At 44.9% G+C, this 17,509-nt stretch overlaps 1 protein-coding gene across 1 annotated transcript in view; it reads right to left on the reverse strand.

The window, feature by feature from the left end:
• Window positions 1–17,509, reverse strand: part of PGAP6 (post-GPI attachment to proteins 6) — a 104,682-nt gene that overhangs the window by 51,065 nt on the left and 36,108 nt on the right. Inside the window, exons 2-3 of the mRNA XM_082260007.1 lie at window positions 2,433–2,610; window positions 2,150–2,357 (exon numbers count right to left, since the gene is read on the reverse strand). Coding sequence (XP_082116133.1) covers window positions 2,150–2,357; window positions 2,433–2,610 — 386 coding nt within the window. The remainder of the gene's footprint in view (window positions 1–2,149; window positions 2,358–2,432; window positions 2,611–17,509) is intronic.

The following is a 17,509-nucleotide window of genomic DNA, read 5'->3' on the forward strand; positions in this document are numbered from 1 at the left end:
TCCAATTCTTTTTCAGGTTACTTAGAGCAAGCGGAAGTCAAATTTTCATTTTGAGGCTGGAACTCCACTTTAAGGCATCCCTAGGCTGCCACCCCAGGGGCACTTACACCATGGGCTTTTTCCGGGTCCCGGTCTTCGGCCAGACCAGTGCAGCCCCATCCCTACAAGGAAGTATCAGAATTTAGACAGCTTAAAACAGCCAAGTACCTGGAGCAGCAAATATTTGCTCATTGCATTTTGCAGGCTCTGCTTCCTGCTTAGAAGTACTGGGCTGTGACTGTGCATTAAGGTTCGTATCGCTAAGCCCATAGATGAGTCATTTTTATTTAACAAGCAAGTTGAAAAAAAAAAAACGAAATTGGATTCCCCCATCCACACACTTGCTGTAGCTGGGGGAATCTTCCTCGCTCAGCTATTGTATTTGACAGCGTGGAGAGTTCCTATAGCCAGCAATGCTGAGCAAGCAGGAAAAATCCAACCAAAACACATCAAAAATAAGCATGCAGGAACACATCCGGACTGCGTTTTTGTGGTGTTTACCTGCCCTGAGAATATATTTATACCAGAAGCGGTGGGACTGCATTGGGTGACTATTCTATTCCAGCACAGTGCCACAGCATTGACCCGGCTAAATGCCTTGTCTCCTATGTGCCTGGTCCCATCCCGGGTGCAGGCTGGGTTAAGAGTCAGTCTTTTCTTTCCCCCTTTGCCTTTCATCGGGTGCCGCTTGTTTCTCTAATTATAATAGCGGCTCATGATGCTAGATATTGCGCCTGCCACAGGGAGTCTCTGCCTCTATTAAAAAAGCCCTGTGTGGGGGCGAAACATGTTGGGAGAGTGTGGCCGGGATGGAGATAGACTTATGGGCCATACACACTATAAGATCTTCTGGCGGCATTTGAACTTTAAAGAGGAAGTAAACCCAGTGTGTTTTTTTTTTTTCGCCTAAAAAGTAAAAGCATCACATACTAGCACATTATGCAACACTTACCTCCAAACAAAGCCCTCATCGTCCATTTTAAGCTGTCTTCCTTCCTGGTCTGTGGACTCCAGCTATGCTACTGGCCGGGAGCCGCGTGACGTCGCTCCCACACATGCGCACTGGAGCCGCCGTCACGGCACAGGGCTCTGAAGAAACGGCATGGGCATGCGCCAATGACGTCATCGGCTGCATGCAATGTAAATATCTCCTATCTCCGGTGCAAGCGTAGGAGATATTTACAGTACTTTATTAAAGCGGAGTTCCACCCAGTTTAAGTTTTTTTTAATAAAAATTCCCCCGGGACAGTCAGGGCTAGTACATTCCACAATGGCTAGCCTCTGATCTGTCCCGGGGTGGAATTTACCTTTTAGGACAAATACATACCTTGAAAAAGTATTGTCCAGCGCAGCCATCTCAGGTGTGGGCAGCTTGAAGCCAGCGCGATCCTCTTCTGTGTCCTCTTCCGTCTTCTTCGGTCCCACGATGCACTGCACCGGCCCCGCCGTCACTTCCGATGCGCGCGCGTCATCCCTCCACAGCTTCTGGGCATGCCCAGAAGCTGTTTAGAAGGGAATGACGCGCGCGCCCCGGAACTGACGTCGGGGCCGGTGCAGGCGCAATGATTCCTGGGAGCGATGACGTTCAGCTCCCAGGAATCATTGCAAAACCAGGAAGTGACGATGGGTCGTGGCCGCCGAGGGGAGGAAGAAGGAAGTAAGGTAAGTATATTTTCTTCTATACGAGGTAAGTAAAAAAAAAAAAAAAATGCGATTATCCATTTGTTTTTTAGGTGACCCGGAGCGAGAAGATGGAGGTAAGTATCATTTTAGGGTGGAACTCCACTTTAAAGGCTTACTTATAGGTAAAAGTTAAAAAGGTGGGTTTACAACCAATTTAAGTGATGTCTTTGTGGCAAAAAAAAAAAAACGTGTGATCTGCCAACCTCAGCGCATCATCACTATGTTAATCCACTCAGCCGGCTCAGCTCTTAGTCTTAAATAGCAACAACCAGATCAAAATTTGAACATTACATTTCTCACAACTGCAGTATGGCGATGCCACAATTCCAACTTTTATGTTATAGGAGGCTCTGACACATAGGACAATGTAAACATTTAGGGTCCTGGCCCTTTGCCCATCCTTTATTCACTGTACATTCAGACTGACCTGAATTTCGATCTTCTCTGAGTCCTTGGGCAGATGGGCAGCGATGAACCAGTCCCCAGGGGTTGGGTTGGTAACATTCAAGTAGATGCTACTTTGCAGGGCATTCTGGAAACTCAACGTCCGGTTATAGGAGAACGGCACTGAGGTGTTGGCCGCAAAGCTGTAGCCCAAAGGGTTAATCACTGGTGGGGCCCCATATCGGAAATGCCTGGAAGATGGAACAAAATTGCTTATTGCGTCCACTGAACAAACACTGAAAAGGATTACAAACAGAGAGACTTACGCCGTGATCTCCACGTTCTCACACCCATGTCCTTTTCCCCGAGTGGCCATCAGGGTCCACCTGAGTAGGACCGTATCGGAGGGAACTTGGAATCGGAACAGCCGTACACTGCCATACCAGTTGTAGAAAGACAATCGCTGAGGACCTTGGGAGTAGATCTCCGACACGTATGAAAGATCTGGGAACAAAGAAAAACAAAAGTGATATACAGGCCTCTTTCTACAGGTGAAAATAAATGGAACCACCCAAAAGTGATTGCTCACAACAGTGAGGGCCTTTTACCGCACATGTATGGTGCGAACAAGGACCATAGAAAACAATCGTTTTCTACAATTCTGTTCAAACCATACATGTATGGCGGGCGTGTTGAGTTCGAGTGTGCATGAAACCTCTTAATCCAAATTGATGTGGTTTGTGTTGATGGATTCACAACAACGAACAATAAAAACACAACCAGGCAGCCCAGATGAGGGTGCGACTCCTTTTTTAAGGCTTTTATATTTTTTTGTATCACAGAAGCTTCTGAAGACGCCCAGTGGGAGGAGCGAAACATGTCAAGCGCGGCTGGTCACTGACTAGTATCTGCCACATGAGAACACACCGAGACACCTTTTGGATTTAGTCCTGCTTTTATTGATCATTTTTATGTACGTGCAATTACGTTTTGTTCTTTAACCACTTGCCGCTCTCACGCCGCATATATACTGCGGCAGGCTGCCTCGGCTGCGCGAATCAACGTACTGGTACAGCGGTCCGCAGGAGTGGTGCTGGGGGGCACTAGGCCACTAGGCAGCGGGGATGCCGCGATTGCCGCCGGGCACCCGCGATCGCTCCCTGCTGAGCGAGAAGGATGGTCTGCGGTTGTAAACACAGCAGACCGTTGTTCCCTTCTATATAGGATCACAGGTCTCTGTGGTCATTTCACAAGCCCATCCCCCATACAGTTAGTAAATACTCCCCTAGGCTCACAATTAACCCTTTGATCACCCCTAGGTTAACCCCCTCCCCTGTCAGTGTCATTATTACAGTAACAGTGCATATTTTTAAAAAAGGGACAAAAATGTCGGTTAGGGGTCCGATCTGTCAGCAGCAATTTTGCAGTCCTGCTAAAAATTGCAGATCGCCGCCATTTCTAGATAAAAAAAAAATATATATATATATATATATATATATATATATATATATATATATATATAAATAAATTACATAAATCTTTCCCCTAGTTTGTAGACGTGATAACTTTTGTGCAAACCAATCAAAATAAGTTTATTGCGTTTTTTGTTTTTTTTTTTTTACCAAAAATATGTAGAATACAAATTAGCCTAAAAAGATGGAAAAATCTAGATTTTTAAACATTTTTTTGGGGGGGAATGTTATATAACGGAATGTGAATTTTTTTTTTCTTTTCAGAATTGGCGGTCTTTTTTGTTTATAGCGCAAAAAAAATAAAAATACGCACAGGTGATCAAATACCACCAAAAGAAAGCTCTATTTGTGGGGGGGGGGAAAAAAAGACATCAATTTTATTTCAGTACAGTGTTGCATGACTGCGCAATGGCCAGTTAAAATAACGCAATGCCGAATCGCAAAAAATGGCCTGGTCATTAAGGGGGCAAATCCTTCCGGTCCAGAAGTGGTTAATAAAAGTCAACAGTTTTATACTACGAATGTTCTCCCATCCTTTTCATGGTGATACCTACACTGGTTCACATTTTGAGAGTGAAATGAAGGTGAGGAGTGATTATACGGTCATATGCCTGATTTGGATACCACTAACCACCAATCCCCAATATGTGGAAGGAGAGGAGGAAGGAGCGTCTATAATGAAAGCCTGTTTTATACCTACAGCTGGTGAGTGGGAGCACATAGGAGGGGAGCACACCATTTTGGATTCACATTGCAGCGAGACTCACCTAAAGTTTATGGAATTTTTTCATATTCATGGACTATTTGATTTGATACTGCACTTTTATCACTAGCACTTTTTAACACCGTTAGCACTTTTATCTTTAGCACTTTACTAAATGTTTATTTTGTATTAGAATAGACCAATGTTTTTCTCATTATTTGAATGCACTTTATTAGGGCAGCGCTGTAGGTCACTACACACTAGGGATAGACCGATATGGTTTTTTCAGGGTCGATACCGATATATTGGTCACAACGTATCGGTATCAGCTAATGTTTTGTACATCTATGTCAGGGTCCGAGTCTAGTCTTCTCCTCCTCCAACCATTAGGTGGTGATGCTCATGTAAGGGGAAAATGATGTTACATAGCATAATTCTGTTTAGAAATGTTGTTAAATATGCCACTCACATAATGTACAAAAGATATAAGCAATTCCACATTAGCAGATCTGCATCTCTCACCCACTTGCCGTAAATGATACCCGGGTGATACCGCTCCGTTCGACATCCACTCAATACCACTCCGTCCCTCACCCACTCCATCTCCCACCCATCCGATACGGCAAGTGGGTGAGAGACAGAGCGGTATCGGGTGGGTGGGAGATTGAGCGGTATTGAGTGGATGCCGAACGGAGTGGTATCACCCGGGTATCATTTACGGCAAGTGGGTGAGAGACAGAGCGGTATCGGGTGGGTGGGAGATGGAGCGGTATTGAGTGGATGCTGAACGGTGTGGTATCACCCGGGTATCATTTATGGCAAGTGGGTGAGAGACAGAGCGGTATCGGATGGGTGGGAGATTGAGCGGTATTGAGTAGATGCCGGAGTGGTATCACCCGGGTATCACTTACGGCAAGTGGGTGAGAGACGGAGCGGTATCGGGTGGGTGGGAGATGGAGCGTGTAAGGGATGGAGCGGTATTGAGTGGATGCCGAACGGAGTGGTATCACCCGGGTATCACTTACGGCAGTGGGTGAGAGACAAAGCGGTATCGGGTGGGTGGGAGATGGAGCGGGTAAGGGATGGAGCGGTATTGAGTGGATGCCGAACGGCGTGGTATCACCCGGGTATCACTTCCGGCAAGTGGGTGAGAGATGCAGATCTGCTAATGTGGAATTGCTTATATATTTTTTGTACATTATGTGAGTGGCATATTCAATAACATTTCTAAATGGAATTATGCTAGGTGACATCATTTTACCCTTCATGAGCAATATTTGAAATATTGGTAATATCGGCCATTCCGGGGCCGATACCTATATATTGGCAAAAAAAAAAGTGAATATCGCCTTTGCCGATACTCGGTTGATCCCTACTACACACTACTAACAAATACAACCGGCTCTTTGAGGGCAACCATTATGCCGCTGAGGCTCACAATGAAATGGAGTTTGACACCCCTTCTCTAGCTACATAAAATGTTAGGTAGGAAGGTGGAGGGGGAAGAGGAATAGCTGGCCCAACACAGACAGCTAGACAGTCCCAGAAGAGGAAACTTCAAGGATATACAAGTAGGAGGGGGGGGGGGGGGGATATGCTAGGGAATATAGGAAAAATCTTCTATTCGAAATTGAGCCAGTCCCTGCAGAACCATGTATTGCCAGTTTTAGTTTATCTATGCAACATTTCTTGGAACTTCGATAACATTTAATAACACCTAAAATAGCGAAGGCGTGTTATAAACGTCACACGCAATCAAGAGAGAGTCAGAAGACAAAAGGTGCTAAGAAAAGTAATGGAAAACAGAAATCACAGCGCGTTATCAGTATAAAGGCTGAAGGATACAATAAAACCACCCTTGTTAAACATACCATTTGAGCAAGTGGGATAAAGGTTACAAAACAATAGGCCAAGACAAACAGCCCAGGGTGCTATATCCAACATAACAATTGTCAGGAAAGACTTTGAGTCACCAATATACAAACAGCTGTTACCCAACTCAGAATTTATCAACCTTTTTATCTCAGAGGAACCCATGAAATAATTTTCAGGACTTGGTCAACCCGTTTAAACAAATATATTGGTGGTCAATGGGAGGAACGGCCCTTACCTTGGTGATCAATGAGAAGAATGCCCCATACATTGGTGGTCAGTGGGAAGAATGCCACTTACATTGGTGGTCAGTTGGCAGAAGGCTCCTTACATTGGTGCCCAGTGGGAAGAATGCTCCCTACATTGCTGATCAGTGGGAAGAATGCCCCATACATTGGTTATCAGTGAGAAGAAGGCTCCTTACATTGGTGGTCGGTGAGAGGAATGTTCCTTACATCTGTGGGAAGAATGCTCCTTTCATTGGTGACCAGCGTGAGGAATGCCCCTTGCGTTGGTGGTCACTGGGAAGAATGCCCTTTATATTTGTGGCCAGTGGAAGGAATGAAACCTTTATAATGCCCCTTTCATTGGTGACCAGTGTGAGGAATGCCTTTTGCATTGGTGGTCATTGGGAAGAATGCTCTTTACATTTGTGGCCAGTGGAAGGAATGGAACCTTTACAATGCCCCATTCATTGGTGACCAGTGTGAGGAATGCCCTTTGCATTGGTGGTCATTGGGAAGAATGATCTTTACATTTGTGGCCAGTGGAAGGAATGAAACCTTTACAATGCCCCATTCATTGGTGACCAGTGTGAGGAATGCCTTTTGCATTGGTGGTCATTGGGAAGAATGCTCTTTACATTTGTGGCTAGTGGAAGGAATGAAACCTTTACAATGCCCCTTGCATTGGTGGACATTGGGAAGAATGCTCTTTACATTTGTGGCCAGTGGAAGGAATGGAACCTTTACAATTCCCCGTTCATTGGTGACCAGTGTGAGGAATGCCCTTTGCATTGGTGGTCATTGGGAAGAATGCTCTTTACACTTGTGGCCAGTGGAAGGAATGGAACCTTTACAATGGTGGTTGACATGCTACCCTTACAAACCACAAAAAAATATAATTGGTCTAAGGCCTGCAAGTGACATTGGTCCCAGAACCATATGGGTACCATCCAATGGGAGGTCAGTCAGCGCCTACTCAAGGGACCCTTGGCAACCTCTGGAGGAACCCTAGGGTTTCATGGAACCCTGGTTGAGAAGGGCTAACCTAATTCAATTGAAAATGATTTTAGGGGATAGACTAGATGTAATATACTGAAAGAATATTAGTGATCTTAGTTGAAATGGAAAGAAAAATAGGAAACCCATCAAGCAATCCAATCTAAATACTAGATTTTCTGCCATTTTTATTAGCCGATTGTTCAACTCGATTTCACAGTGTTTGATTCAAAATAGTGGAATATCCATTCCATTCTTTTTTATGTAAAAATCAAATTAAAATGGAGATTGAATGATTACGTTGCTACATGTGTGGTACCAGCAAAAGCATGCCTCAAATCAGCTACATGTCATACCTGGTTACCACCAATTATTTCAGAGGAATAAAAAAAAAAATAATAATAATAATAATAATAATAATAAGACATTTTCTAACCAGTCCAACAAATCCTACCTCCAAAATATGGTGAGCTGTGGATCTGGCTGGAAACGTTTGGAGCAAACAGTAAGGCCCCTTTCACACAGGCGGACCGTTCAGATGCGCCTGTCCGTTTTTTTGGCGGATCTGAACGGTCACCCGATGTATCCCTATGGGGCATCGGATGTCAGCGGAAACATCCGATCCGTCAAATCTGGATGGATGGAAACCCTATTTTCCATCCGTCCAGCAATCGGATCGGATGAGATGAGAACGGCCCGACGGTGCGTTCCCATCCGATTCCCCCATAGGGATGTATGGGGAACTGACAACTGTGTCTCCGCACACAGCGCGGAGACACAGCTGTCCTCCTGCTCAGCGCGGGATCGGCGGCTCGATCCCCCGCTGAGATAAACGCAGTCCGTCCGACGGACGGACTGTGTGAAAGGGGCCTAAATGAGTGTTTTACAAAAATTGAATTCCCAATTCTTCTAGGTCTAACATTCAGGTTTTATGACAAAGGACTGAAAGTGCCCCCAATGGCCCAACCTGACCCTCTGGGGCAGTGCACTTTTTTCATTTTTATAATTCAATAGCACAATACAGACTATTTATAACCTATTTATGTTGTAGAAAACAAATGTTCCCAATATTAGATTTGTAGTCTAGTTACAGCCCTTCCTCTCCGCTAACAATGTTTCTGCATTCCATGCTAAAAGAAGAGATAAGGAAGATTAAGGAGCAACGTCACGATTTTTAAAAATAAATATTCTACAGTGCATCCGGAAAGTATTCAGAGCGCTTCACTGTTTCCACATTTTGTTAGGTTACAGCTTTATTCCAAAATTGATTAAGGCTACATTCACACCGGAGCGTAGCATTTTCGCGTTTTTTTTACCGCGATTTTTACCGCGATTTAGAGGCGTTTTTACAGGCGTTTTTTGTGCAAGGGTTTTTAGACTGAATAGAGACCAATGAAAAAAAACGCCTGTAATCTGCCCAAAAAGAAGCTCATGTACTTTTTTGAGCGTTGGGCGTTTTGCTCACGGCGTCAAAATGCTAAGATGTGAACAGGGGCCATTGAAATGAATAGGATTTGTCTTGTTGGGCGTTTTCAGAGCTGATCCTAGAGCAGAAAAACTCCCCAAAACGCCTACATGTGAACGGAGCCTTAATTAATTATTTTCCTCAAAATTCTACAAACAATACCCCATAAAGACAACATGAAAGCCGTTTGTTTGAAAAAACAAAAAAATCCCATCTACATAAGTATTCACAACCTTTGCAACGACACTCAAAATTGATCTTATTGACCGGGCCATTTGTTGCGATACGACACTGCGTTACTTTAACGGAAAACTGAGCGGTCGTGCGACGCTGTAGCCAAACAAAATGAATGTCCTTTTTTCCCCCCCACAAATAGAGCTTTCATTTGGTGGTATTTAATCACCTTTGCAATTTTATTTTTTTGCGCTAGAAACAAAAAAAAAAAAAGCGCCAATTCTGGTAAAAGAAAATAAATAAAAAAATTGTCCAATTCGTATTCTGCTACATATTTTTGTTAAAAAAATCCCAATAATTTAATATTGATTGGTTTACGCAAAAGTTATCGCATCTATAAACTAGGGGAAAGATTTGTCATTTTTATTTATTTTTACTAGCAATGGCGGCGATCTGCAATTTTTAGCGACACTGCAACATTGCGCGGACAGATCGGATCCCTAACTGACACTTTTGGGGGGGGGGGGGGACCAATGACGTTACTACAGTAATCAGTGCTAAAAATATGCACTGTTACTGTAATAATGACACTGGCAGGGAAGGGCTTAACCACAGGGGCAATCAAAGGGTTAAGTGTGTCCCTAGGGGGTGCTTTCTAACTGTGTGGGGGGGGGGGGTGGGCTTGCTGAATGAACACAGAGACCTGTGTTCCTAAATAAGAGGAACACAGGATCCCTGTGTTCATTTAAAAAATTCCAAATTCCCATGATAAAAAAAATTCAGAAATGCAGCGCATCTAAAAAGTCCCAAGAGAGTGAAAGCGCACAAATGCGATTACTTCAGGTGCACCGGTGTAACTGGACAACAGTTCATCCAAATATCCTTTGCGACAGTCCTTAGAGGATATTGCATGCATGAGCCGACCACCATACCGCGTGAAGGGAAGGGTATTGACCCCCCCAAAGTGTGTACACTTAACAGATGCCTGGAAAAAACGCAAGCGTATCAAGCCAACTCTCAGCAGGCTGTATATGTTGGCAATCCTCAACGACCGCAAAGGAAATAGGGGTCCATATAATAAAAAAGTAGAGGGACCATAGTATAAAACCATACAAAAACAGGACTTTATTTAACTAAATAAGAATTGCACTCAAATATTCCTTGAAGAAACAAAGCATAACAAGCTCCTCAGTACATCATAAGATCCATCAGGACAGCGGAGGACTCGTAGAGGGCCGTCTCATCAACATATATCAGCTGTGCCCTGCAGCGTTCCCACACAGACACAGCCGCGACGTCACTTCCGGGTCACCGGACGAGCGTAGTGTGTCATTCGTCTAGCATTGCCGTACAGCCAAACAACCCGACATGTTTCGTCACACGGACTTACTCATGGATTCCTGTGTTCATTACTGACAGAACAGCGGTCTGCTGTGTTTACGACAGACCACCGCTCTGTCTCCACGGAGAGCGATCGCGTGTGCCCGGAAGACATCGGGGCCGCCGGACCCGCTGATTGGCTTCCTCTGTAGCAAATCGGCACGTGCCCTTACTAAGGGTCCCGCGAAACGATGTACAGGTACGTCGTTTTGCGGGATAGAGCCAACCTGCCGCAGTATAAGTATAGCGGCTGGTCAGCAAGTGCTTAACTGGCAATTGTGCAGTCATGCAACACTGTACACAAATGAAATTCATATGTTTTTAATTGTACACAAATAGAGCTCTTTTTTGGTGGTATTTTTTTATGATTATATAAATGAAAGAAAATTTAAATTTTGAAAAAAAAATCCAATATTTTCTGTACTTGCATATTCAATAAAATCAAACAGCTTCATAAATTTAGGCTACGTTCACATGTTGGCATAGTGGATCGCGGGCAGAATCACTGCAATTCTGCCCGCGATCCGGAAATCATTGCAAATTGCGGGACGCCTGTGCGTTGCCGTTGGTACAAGAGCTTCTTAGGGGCGTCATGCATCCCGCAATTTTGTTTGCGTGATGTTACCGCGATTCGGCAGGCGGAAATCGAGGCAACATCGCACAGCGTTTGGGGTGCCATTGCAAACCAACGGCAACGCACAGGCGTCCCGCGATTTGCAATGATTTTCGGATCGCGGGCAGAATCGCGGTGATTCTGCCCGCAATCCGCTACGCCAACATGTGAACGTAGCCTAAGGTCAAAATGTATTCTGCTACATGTCTTCTTGGGTAACGAAAAATCCCAATAACTGTACAGTAATTGGTGTGAAAAATAATCTACAAACCATGGTGCATCCTGGAATTTACGCAGCCTTTAAGCAGCTCTGACTTTGACTGCTTCATCACATTAAGAGTCCTTTCACACGTGCTTTCCGCCCGGCGGACCCCGTTTTGCTCAGCGGGGATCAATCCGCTTATCCCCGCTGAGCAGGCGGATGACAGGTCGGTCTCTGCTTACTGTGCAGAGACAAAGCTGTCAGATCCCCGCTCTGCTCTATGGGAGATTAGATGAAAACGAACCATCTGTCCGTTTTCATCCGATCCTCCAGACGGATGGAAAATAGGGTTTTCCATCCATCTGGATTTCACGGACCACATCGGATAGCAGTGGATGTCAGCGGACATGTCTCCGCTGGCATCCGCTGCTCCATAGAGGTACATGGAGCATCCGATCAGGTCCAACTGAAAAACTGACAGATGGACCTGATCGGAAAGCCCGTGTGAAAGGGGCCTTATAGTGTGACTCTGATAGTGTGGCGGGGAATCAGGGACTGATGCCGACACTGGCTGGGACTGATACGGACACTATCTGATATCCCGAATGACATTAAAACAGTGATTAGTGATAACACTGTACAGTTACTGCACTATTGACACCGGCTGGGTGACACGGGTGATCAGGAGGGCAATTAAAAAGGGTTAACTGTGTGCCTAACAAGTGTGTGTGCTGAATTTACTTCCCAGACTGCCCGTATTTCCTTCCTGGTCCCAGCTCTGAACGGTAAGTGAGATCAAGAAGCAGAACCAGCCAGATCTGGATTGTGTGTTTACTAGCACACACAGATCTCTGTGCTGCGGTTGGCCAGAGCCATCAGCAGGTTCACAGCCAAAATCATTGGCTGCGAGCCTGCTGACAAACTTGTGCTGTGTCCAACCACAACACAAGCAGCAGGGGGCGCACGTGCCTGTAAACCAGGAAGTTCCCCCGCGATGTACCCGTACGTTGTGGGGAACAACAAAGCTGCCAGCCAGCAGGAAATGTAAAACTGCTGGTCGCCAAGTGGGTAAAAATGTAAATGCAATTCTAAAAGTAATTTTCAATATTTGTAAATCTGCAGCTTTAATTAATAAAACCAGGGGATCCTACCATGACAAGGCACTTCCTGTTATGGGGTGACATGGTTCTCTCCTTGTCCCCCCCAATAAAGAGGGAAACTTGAAAGTAACCAATGCTTACGTCTTTTTCTGAAAGTTCTAGTTGCTTGGCCAGCAAGCCGACTCTTCTTTTTCACTTTCTTGGGTCGCTATCCCAGAACAAGCAGGATGAGAACTTCTGACTTTTCTCTTGATTTGTATCCGAAAAAATTGAAACCCAAGCATCAGCCCAATCCTTCAAGAGGGAAATCATGCAAATATTTTTGTGCGTCTTCTCCAGCCTAGCTCTAGCAAACAATACCAGTCTATTAAAATAACCAAACCAGCTCTTGCGTCAGTATCCACCTTCAATCCAGAGATATATCCACCACAGTATTCCTTTTGACACTAGATATCCTCAATCTGATGGACATCATCCTTCAACCCACGTCCTCTGAACCATGTCCTTCTGGACATACCCCCAAGCCTGTGACTGGACAGTGAAAGGAGAAGCAGCAAAGTGATGAGATAATCTCTTCCGCTCAGCTCTCTCCTCCAATCAGATTGCTTTTGTCAGCAAATGTACTGATTAGTTCCTTGCACTGCTTCTTCCTCTCCCAGCCTGGGCTCTGCTGTACAAGGAGATACCAGGTCAAATTCAGGAACTTTCTTGGGTCGTTATTCCAGAACAAGCAGGAGGAGAACTTTTGACTTTTCACTTGCTTTGTATCCGCAAACATTGAAACCTGAGGATCAGCCTGATCCCCCAAGAGGGAAATCATGCAAATATTTTTGTACGTCTCCAAAATATTTCATTAAAAAATACATTTAATAAATCTGCGGCCAAACATTCCCCGCCCCGCACCTGTATGTATACCCACCCATTGTATATGAGCGGCAATGGGAAATAACCCAACACAGGCTACAGCTCCATGGTTGGCTCGTCCATGAGGATCTGGACCAGGAATCTGAACACGCCTGAGCTCATCACTAATGCCAAAACACAATTTGCCCCTATGTAAAAGAAGCAAAAAACGGCCCTCACACGCTCTTCCGGCCAGTGAGGACAACTAGGACACTCCAGTCCATCCGTGTGCCATATCTAGTCAAAGGTTTCAGGTTTCCCATCTTACGTGTTCTATAGACACAAGGCCTCTATTGTCCACTGCTTTGCATGTTTAATGATTGGAGTTTACAGTACAAGATAACACAACGTTCCTCTGCCAGGAGTCAATACACCGACGTCCCGTACCGGATGTGGGTAAAAAGGGATTAATTCGAGTTTCTTTATTCTTCTAAGTCTGTTGATAGACCGCGTTCTGTGACGAGATTACATGTGGCAAGCTTTCAGATGAAAGATCAATCCATAAACCATAGAACAGTGAAAACATGATGATATCAGAGGCTTTAGAGTACAGGAAATGCTTTATGTATATGTAGCACTACTCCCTTGGGAGCTGCTGGTGACGGGTTCCCCTGGGTTACCCATAGCAACAACACAATAGTTTAGCAACTTTTAAGTGCTTGGCTCAGTCAAGAAACAGTCTAGGGGTTTGGTTTTTTTGTAGTTTATTTGAGAACTTGGATAGGAGAAGGGATGAGTGGGATACTCCAACTGTATAAAACTATACACAATTTGCTGGGACGTCTAGAGAGAACTGAGTGTGGCAAGGCCACTTCTTCACCTTGTTACTAGCAGTGTAGAAGAACTTAATGGACTTGTATTACTCTGTGAATCGCTCTTCGGGGCCCAACTAGGCACCTCCTTTCCCCTTATTCTTCAGGGTTCTACACGGCACCCCCTTTACTGTAATTCTCTCCATGTGAGCTAGCTCCTTGATCCTCTGACTTCACTGGAGTGGTCCCCTTCCTGGGCCGACCCTTTGGCAAGTCCCCGAGTACTCACGGACACTGTTTTTCCCAAAAGACTCTGCCAGCAGCTCCGCCGTCAGTTACACCGGATCCTCTGCAGCTCAGCTCTACACCTGGTTCACAGGCCGACTGCCTAAGACCACTTCCCTCATACACAGCAGGAGGAGAGACAAGACGTCAGCCTCCTCCTGGGACTCTGCTTTCCAACAAAGACGCCCTGTCACATGTCCCCTCCGCTTTTATGAGCAATCCCAGGATGCATTGCAAGAATGCCCTCCCACTGGGACTCCCATAAAAGATAATGTGTCACTCCCTCAGACCCAGTGAATCACACCTGGAGACATGCAACAGGCAACCTAATAGATCAGGCTCCCCTGATAAGCAGAAGGAGCAATAGATGCTTTTTCCTAGCACCTACCTAGGAGGGTGCTACATATACAATTGTTTGATTATCTTAGTGTGGCTATACACACTACAAATTTGATTGCACAATCCCTATACAATCTCATTTCACTTTACCAAAAATTTGTAATTTGACTACAAACACATGCAATCCAATCAATTTCTGCCCACGTCCCCTGAACCCAGGTCATCCTGGACGTACCCCCAACCTGACTGCACCGACTTTTAGGGCTATTTCACACAGGCGGCCAGGGGGTGGTAATATCAGGAGGCTGAGGTTCTACTGTTCCCCCAGCCACCCTCCTGAATCCTTACATTACAGTCTGACAGGGTTGTACACATGCTGTGGCGGCAGCATTTTTAACCGCTTTTGCCGACTGCCCGCCGCAGTATAACTGCGGCATGCTGGCTCAACTGCGCGAAACAAGGTAGGGGTATGTCGGTCGTGGGAGTGGTGCTGGGGGCAAACGCGCGCCGCCACTGGCGCGCTCCTGCACTAGGCAACTACACTAGGGCACTAGGCAGCGGGGATGCGGATCCTCTGGACCAGCGGCCGCGATTGCCACCTGGCACCCGCGGTCGCTCCCCACTGACAGAGGGTGGTCAGCTGTAAAACATAGCTGACTGTTGTTCTCTCTGAAATGATCACAGAGTACCTGTGATTCTTCTATATAGGATCACAGGTCTCTATGGTCATTCCATAAGCCCCGCCCACACCACAGTTAGAAACACGCCCCTAGGTACATATTTAACACCTTGATCACCCACTGTGTTAACCCCTTCCCTACCAGTGTCATTATTAAAGTAACAGTTTCATATTTTTAGCACTGATTACTGTAGTAATGTCACTGGTTCCCACAAAAGTGTAAAAAATGTCAGTTAAGGGCCTGATCTGTCCGCCGCACCAAAAGAAAGCTCTATTTGTGGGAAAAAAAGGACATCAATTTTATTTCGGTACAGTGTTGCAAGACCGTGCAATTTTCTGTTAAAATAACGCAGTGCCGAATTGCAAAAAATGGCCTGAGCATTAAGGGGGCAAATCCTTCTGGTCTAGGAGTGGTTTATTTGCACTGCGGAGTATGCCTGTTGAGATGATTGGGGTAGCACCACAGTGCTTGGCACACAGTTGCGTGCCGGCACGGTTCCATGATGTAAAACTGCCATTTGGCAAATTTAAAAAAATCCCTATAATAATGTGGAATACGGTACACAGGCCTGAAGAAGTGGCATAAAAGATGTACTGCTGGGGACATCTTGGGATTGAAGGCATGTAATACAGTAAAAACTGTTTTTTAATATATATTTTTAGGTAAGGAACCCTTGAGTTCCACTTTTAGGCCCCTTTCACACAGGCAGAAGTCTTTACTATCCTTGAAAAGCCGATTCCGGGTGTTCAGGAGGTAATGCTGCCACCTCCTGAATGTGTATTATTTCACATGTATACATCCATACTAGGATTAGCTATGGCGAGTGGGGGTTTCCAGGTAAAATGTTCACCTGTCACTGGATACGTTTTTCTTACGCTGGCATTTCTATTATCCTGAGTGCCAATTGGGCTCTACACCTCAGACTGGAGCGGCACCACCAAGTACTTATGGCCTTATTGTGAATACATTGCAGCTAACCAGATGTGGTGGCCACTGGGTTATGACGCCATCTTAAATGGCAAGAGATGAAGATGCGTCCTTCAATGAACATAAGAGAAATAAGGAACCTGCAGGCAGGCCATGGGCCATCCGAGAAGCAAGTTATTCTTGTTATCCGTATCACTGAGCCTTTGTCAGCCCTGGCCTTTACCCTGGCCATCAGGGAACCAGCAATTACCTATACAGAAAAGACGCGGAGGTGATTCCTATCAGAGATCCGGGACAGGATGACCGAAATACCGACATTTTACAGGTCTTTATAAAACACAACTTTCCTTTCCTATGGACGAGGCCATTCATGCATATACGGAAAACAGGTTACCTGCCAAATGACCTGCAAGCTAACACGTAAGATGTCGATAAAATTCACAAACTCGTCCAGCAGGATGTCAGATGTTTATTGTTTTTCCAACAATCTGGCTCATTCCAAGGTCTGCGTCTGATGAAAGCAGCGGACAGCATTTACATATCCCAATTCGCTTTGATGGGGACTCTATTCTGATATCAGACATGCAAAGTTATAACATGTCTAAAGAGAACAACAAGAGGATATGGAGCGGACTAGGGATGATCGAACTTTTCAAAAGTTCGGTTCGGCCAGAACATCCGAACTTCCCGAAAGTTCGGCCCGGATTTCAGAACCCCATTGAAATCAATGGGACCCGAACTTCGGTAATCAAAAAACACCATTTTGAAGCCCTAAAACCCAATAAATGCCCCTAAAAAGTGCCTAGGGTTCTGGGTCGTGCCCCAGGGACTATTAATCACACAAAAAAAAGTTCTTAAAAATTGTCATTTTTGATAGAGAGCCAATTATTGAAAAAATGAAAAAAAAAAAAAAATTCTTTGGATTTAGTATCTGGGGGGTCTAAAAAGTGTACCTGTGAAGTTTCAGCTCTGTAGCATGTCCAGAACCAGAAAAAAAAAAAAAAAAAGATTGTTTGTATTATTTCACTTATAGAACAGGGATATGGCTTCGCTATTTTCACACCTATATATGTGTAAGTGTATAATACATATAAGTGTGTGTGTATATATACCACTATACACAAGTTCAGATGTTTTGCCTGCCTCCAAAAACCCCAAAAATATGCCTGCAACAACACACCTGGACGTTTTTTTTTTTTGGCGCTAGCGTTTTTTTTGGGCATTTTTTTGGGCGTCTTTGGAAGCAGGCAAAACATCTGAACTTGTGCATAGGGGTATATATACACACATACTTATATGTATATATACACCTAGAC

Source organism: Pelophylax lessonae, assembly GCF_965119305.1.
Source record: "Pelophylax lessonae genome assembly, chromosome: 6".
NCBI classification, from domain to species: Eukaryota; Metazoa; Chordata; class Amphibia; order Anura; family Ranidae; genus Pelophylax; species Pelophylax lessonae.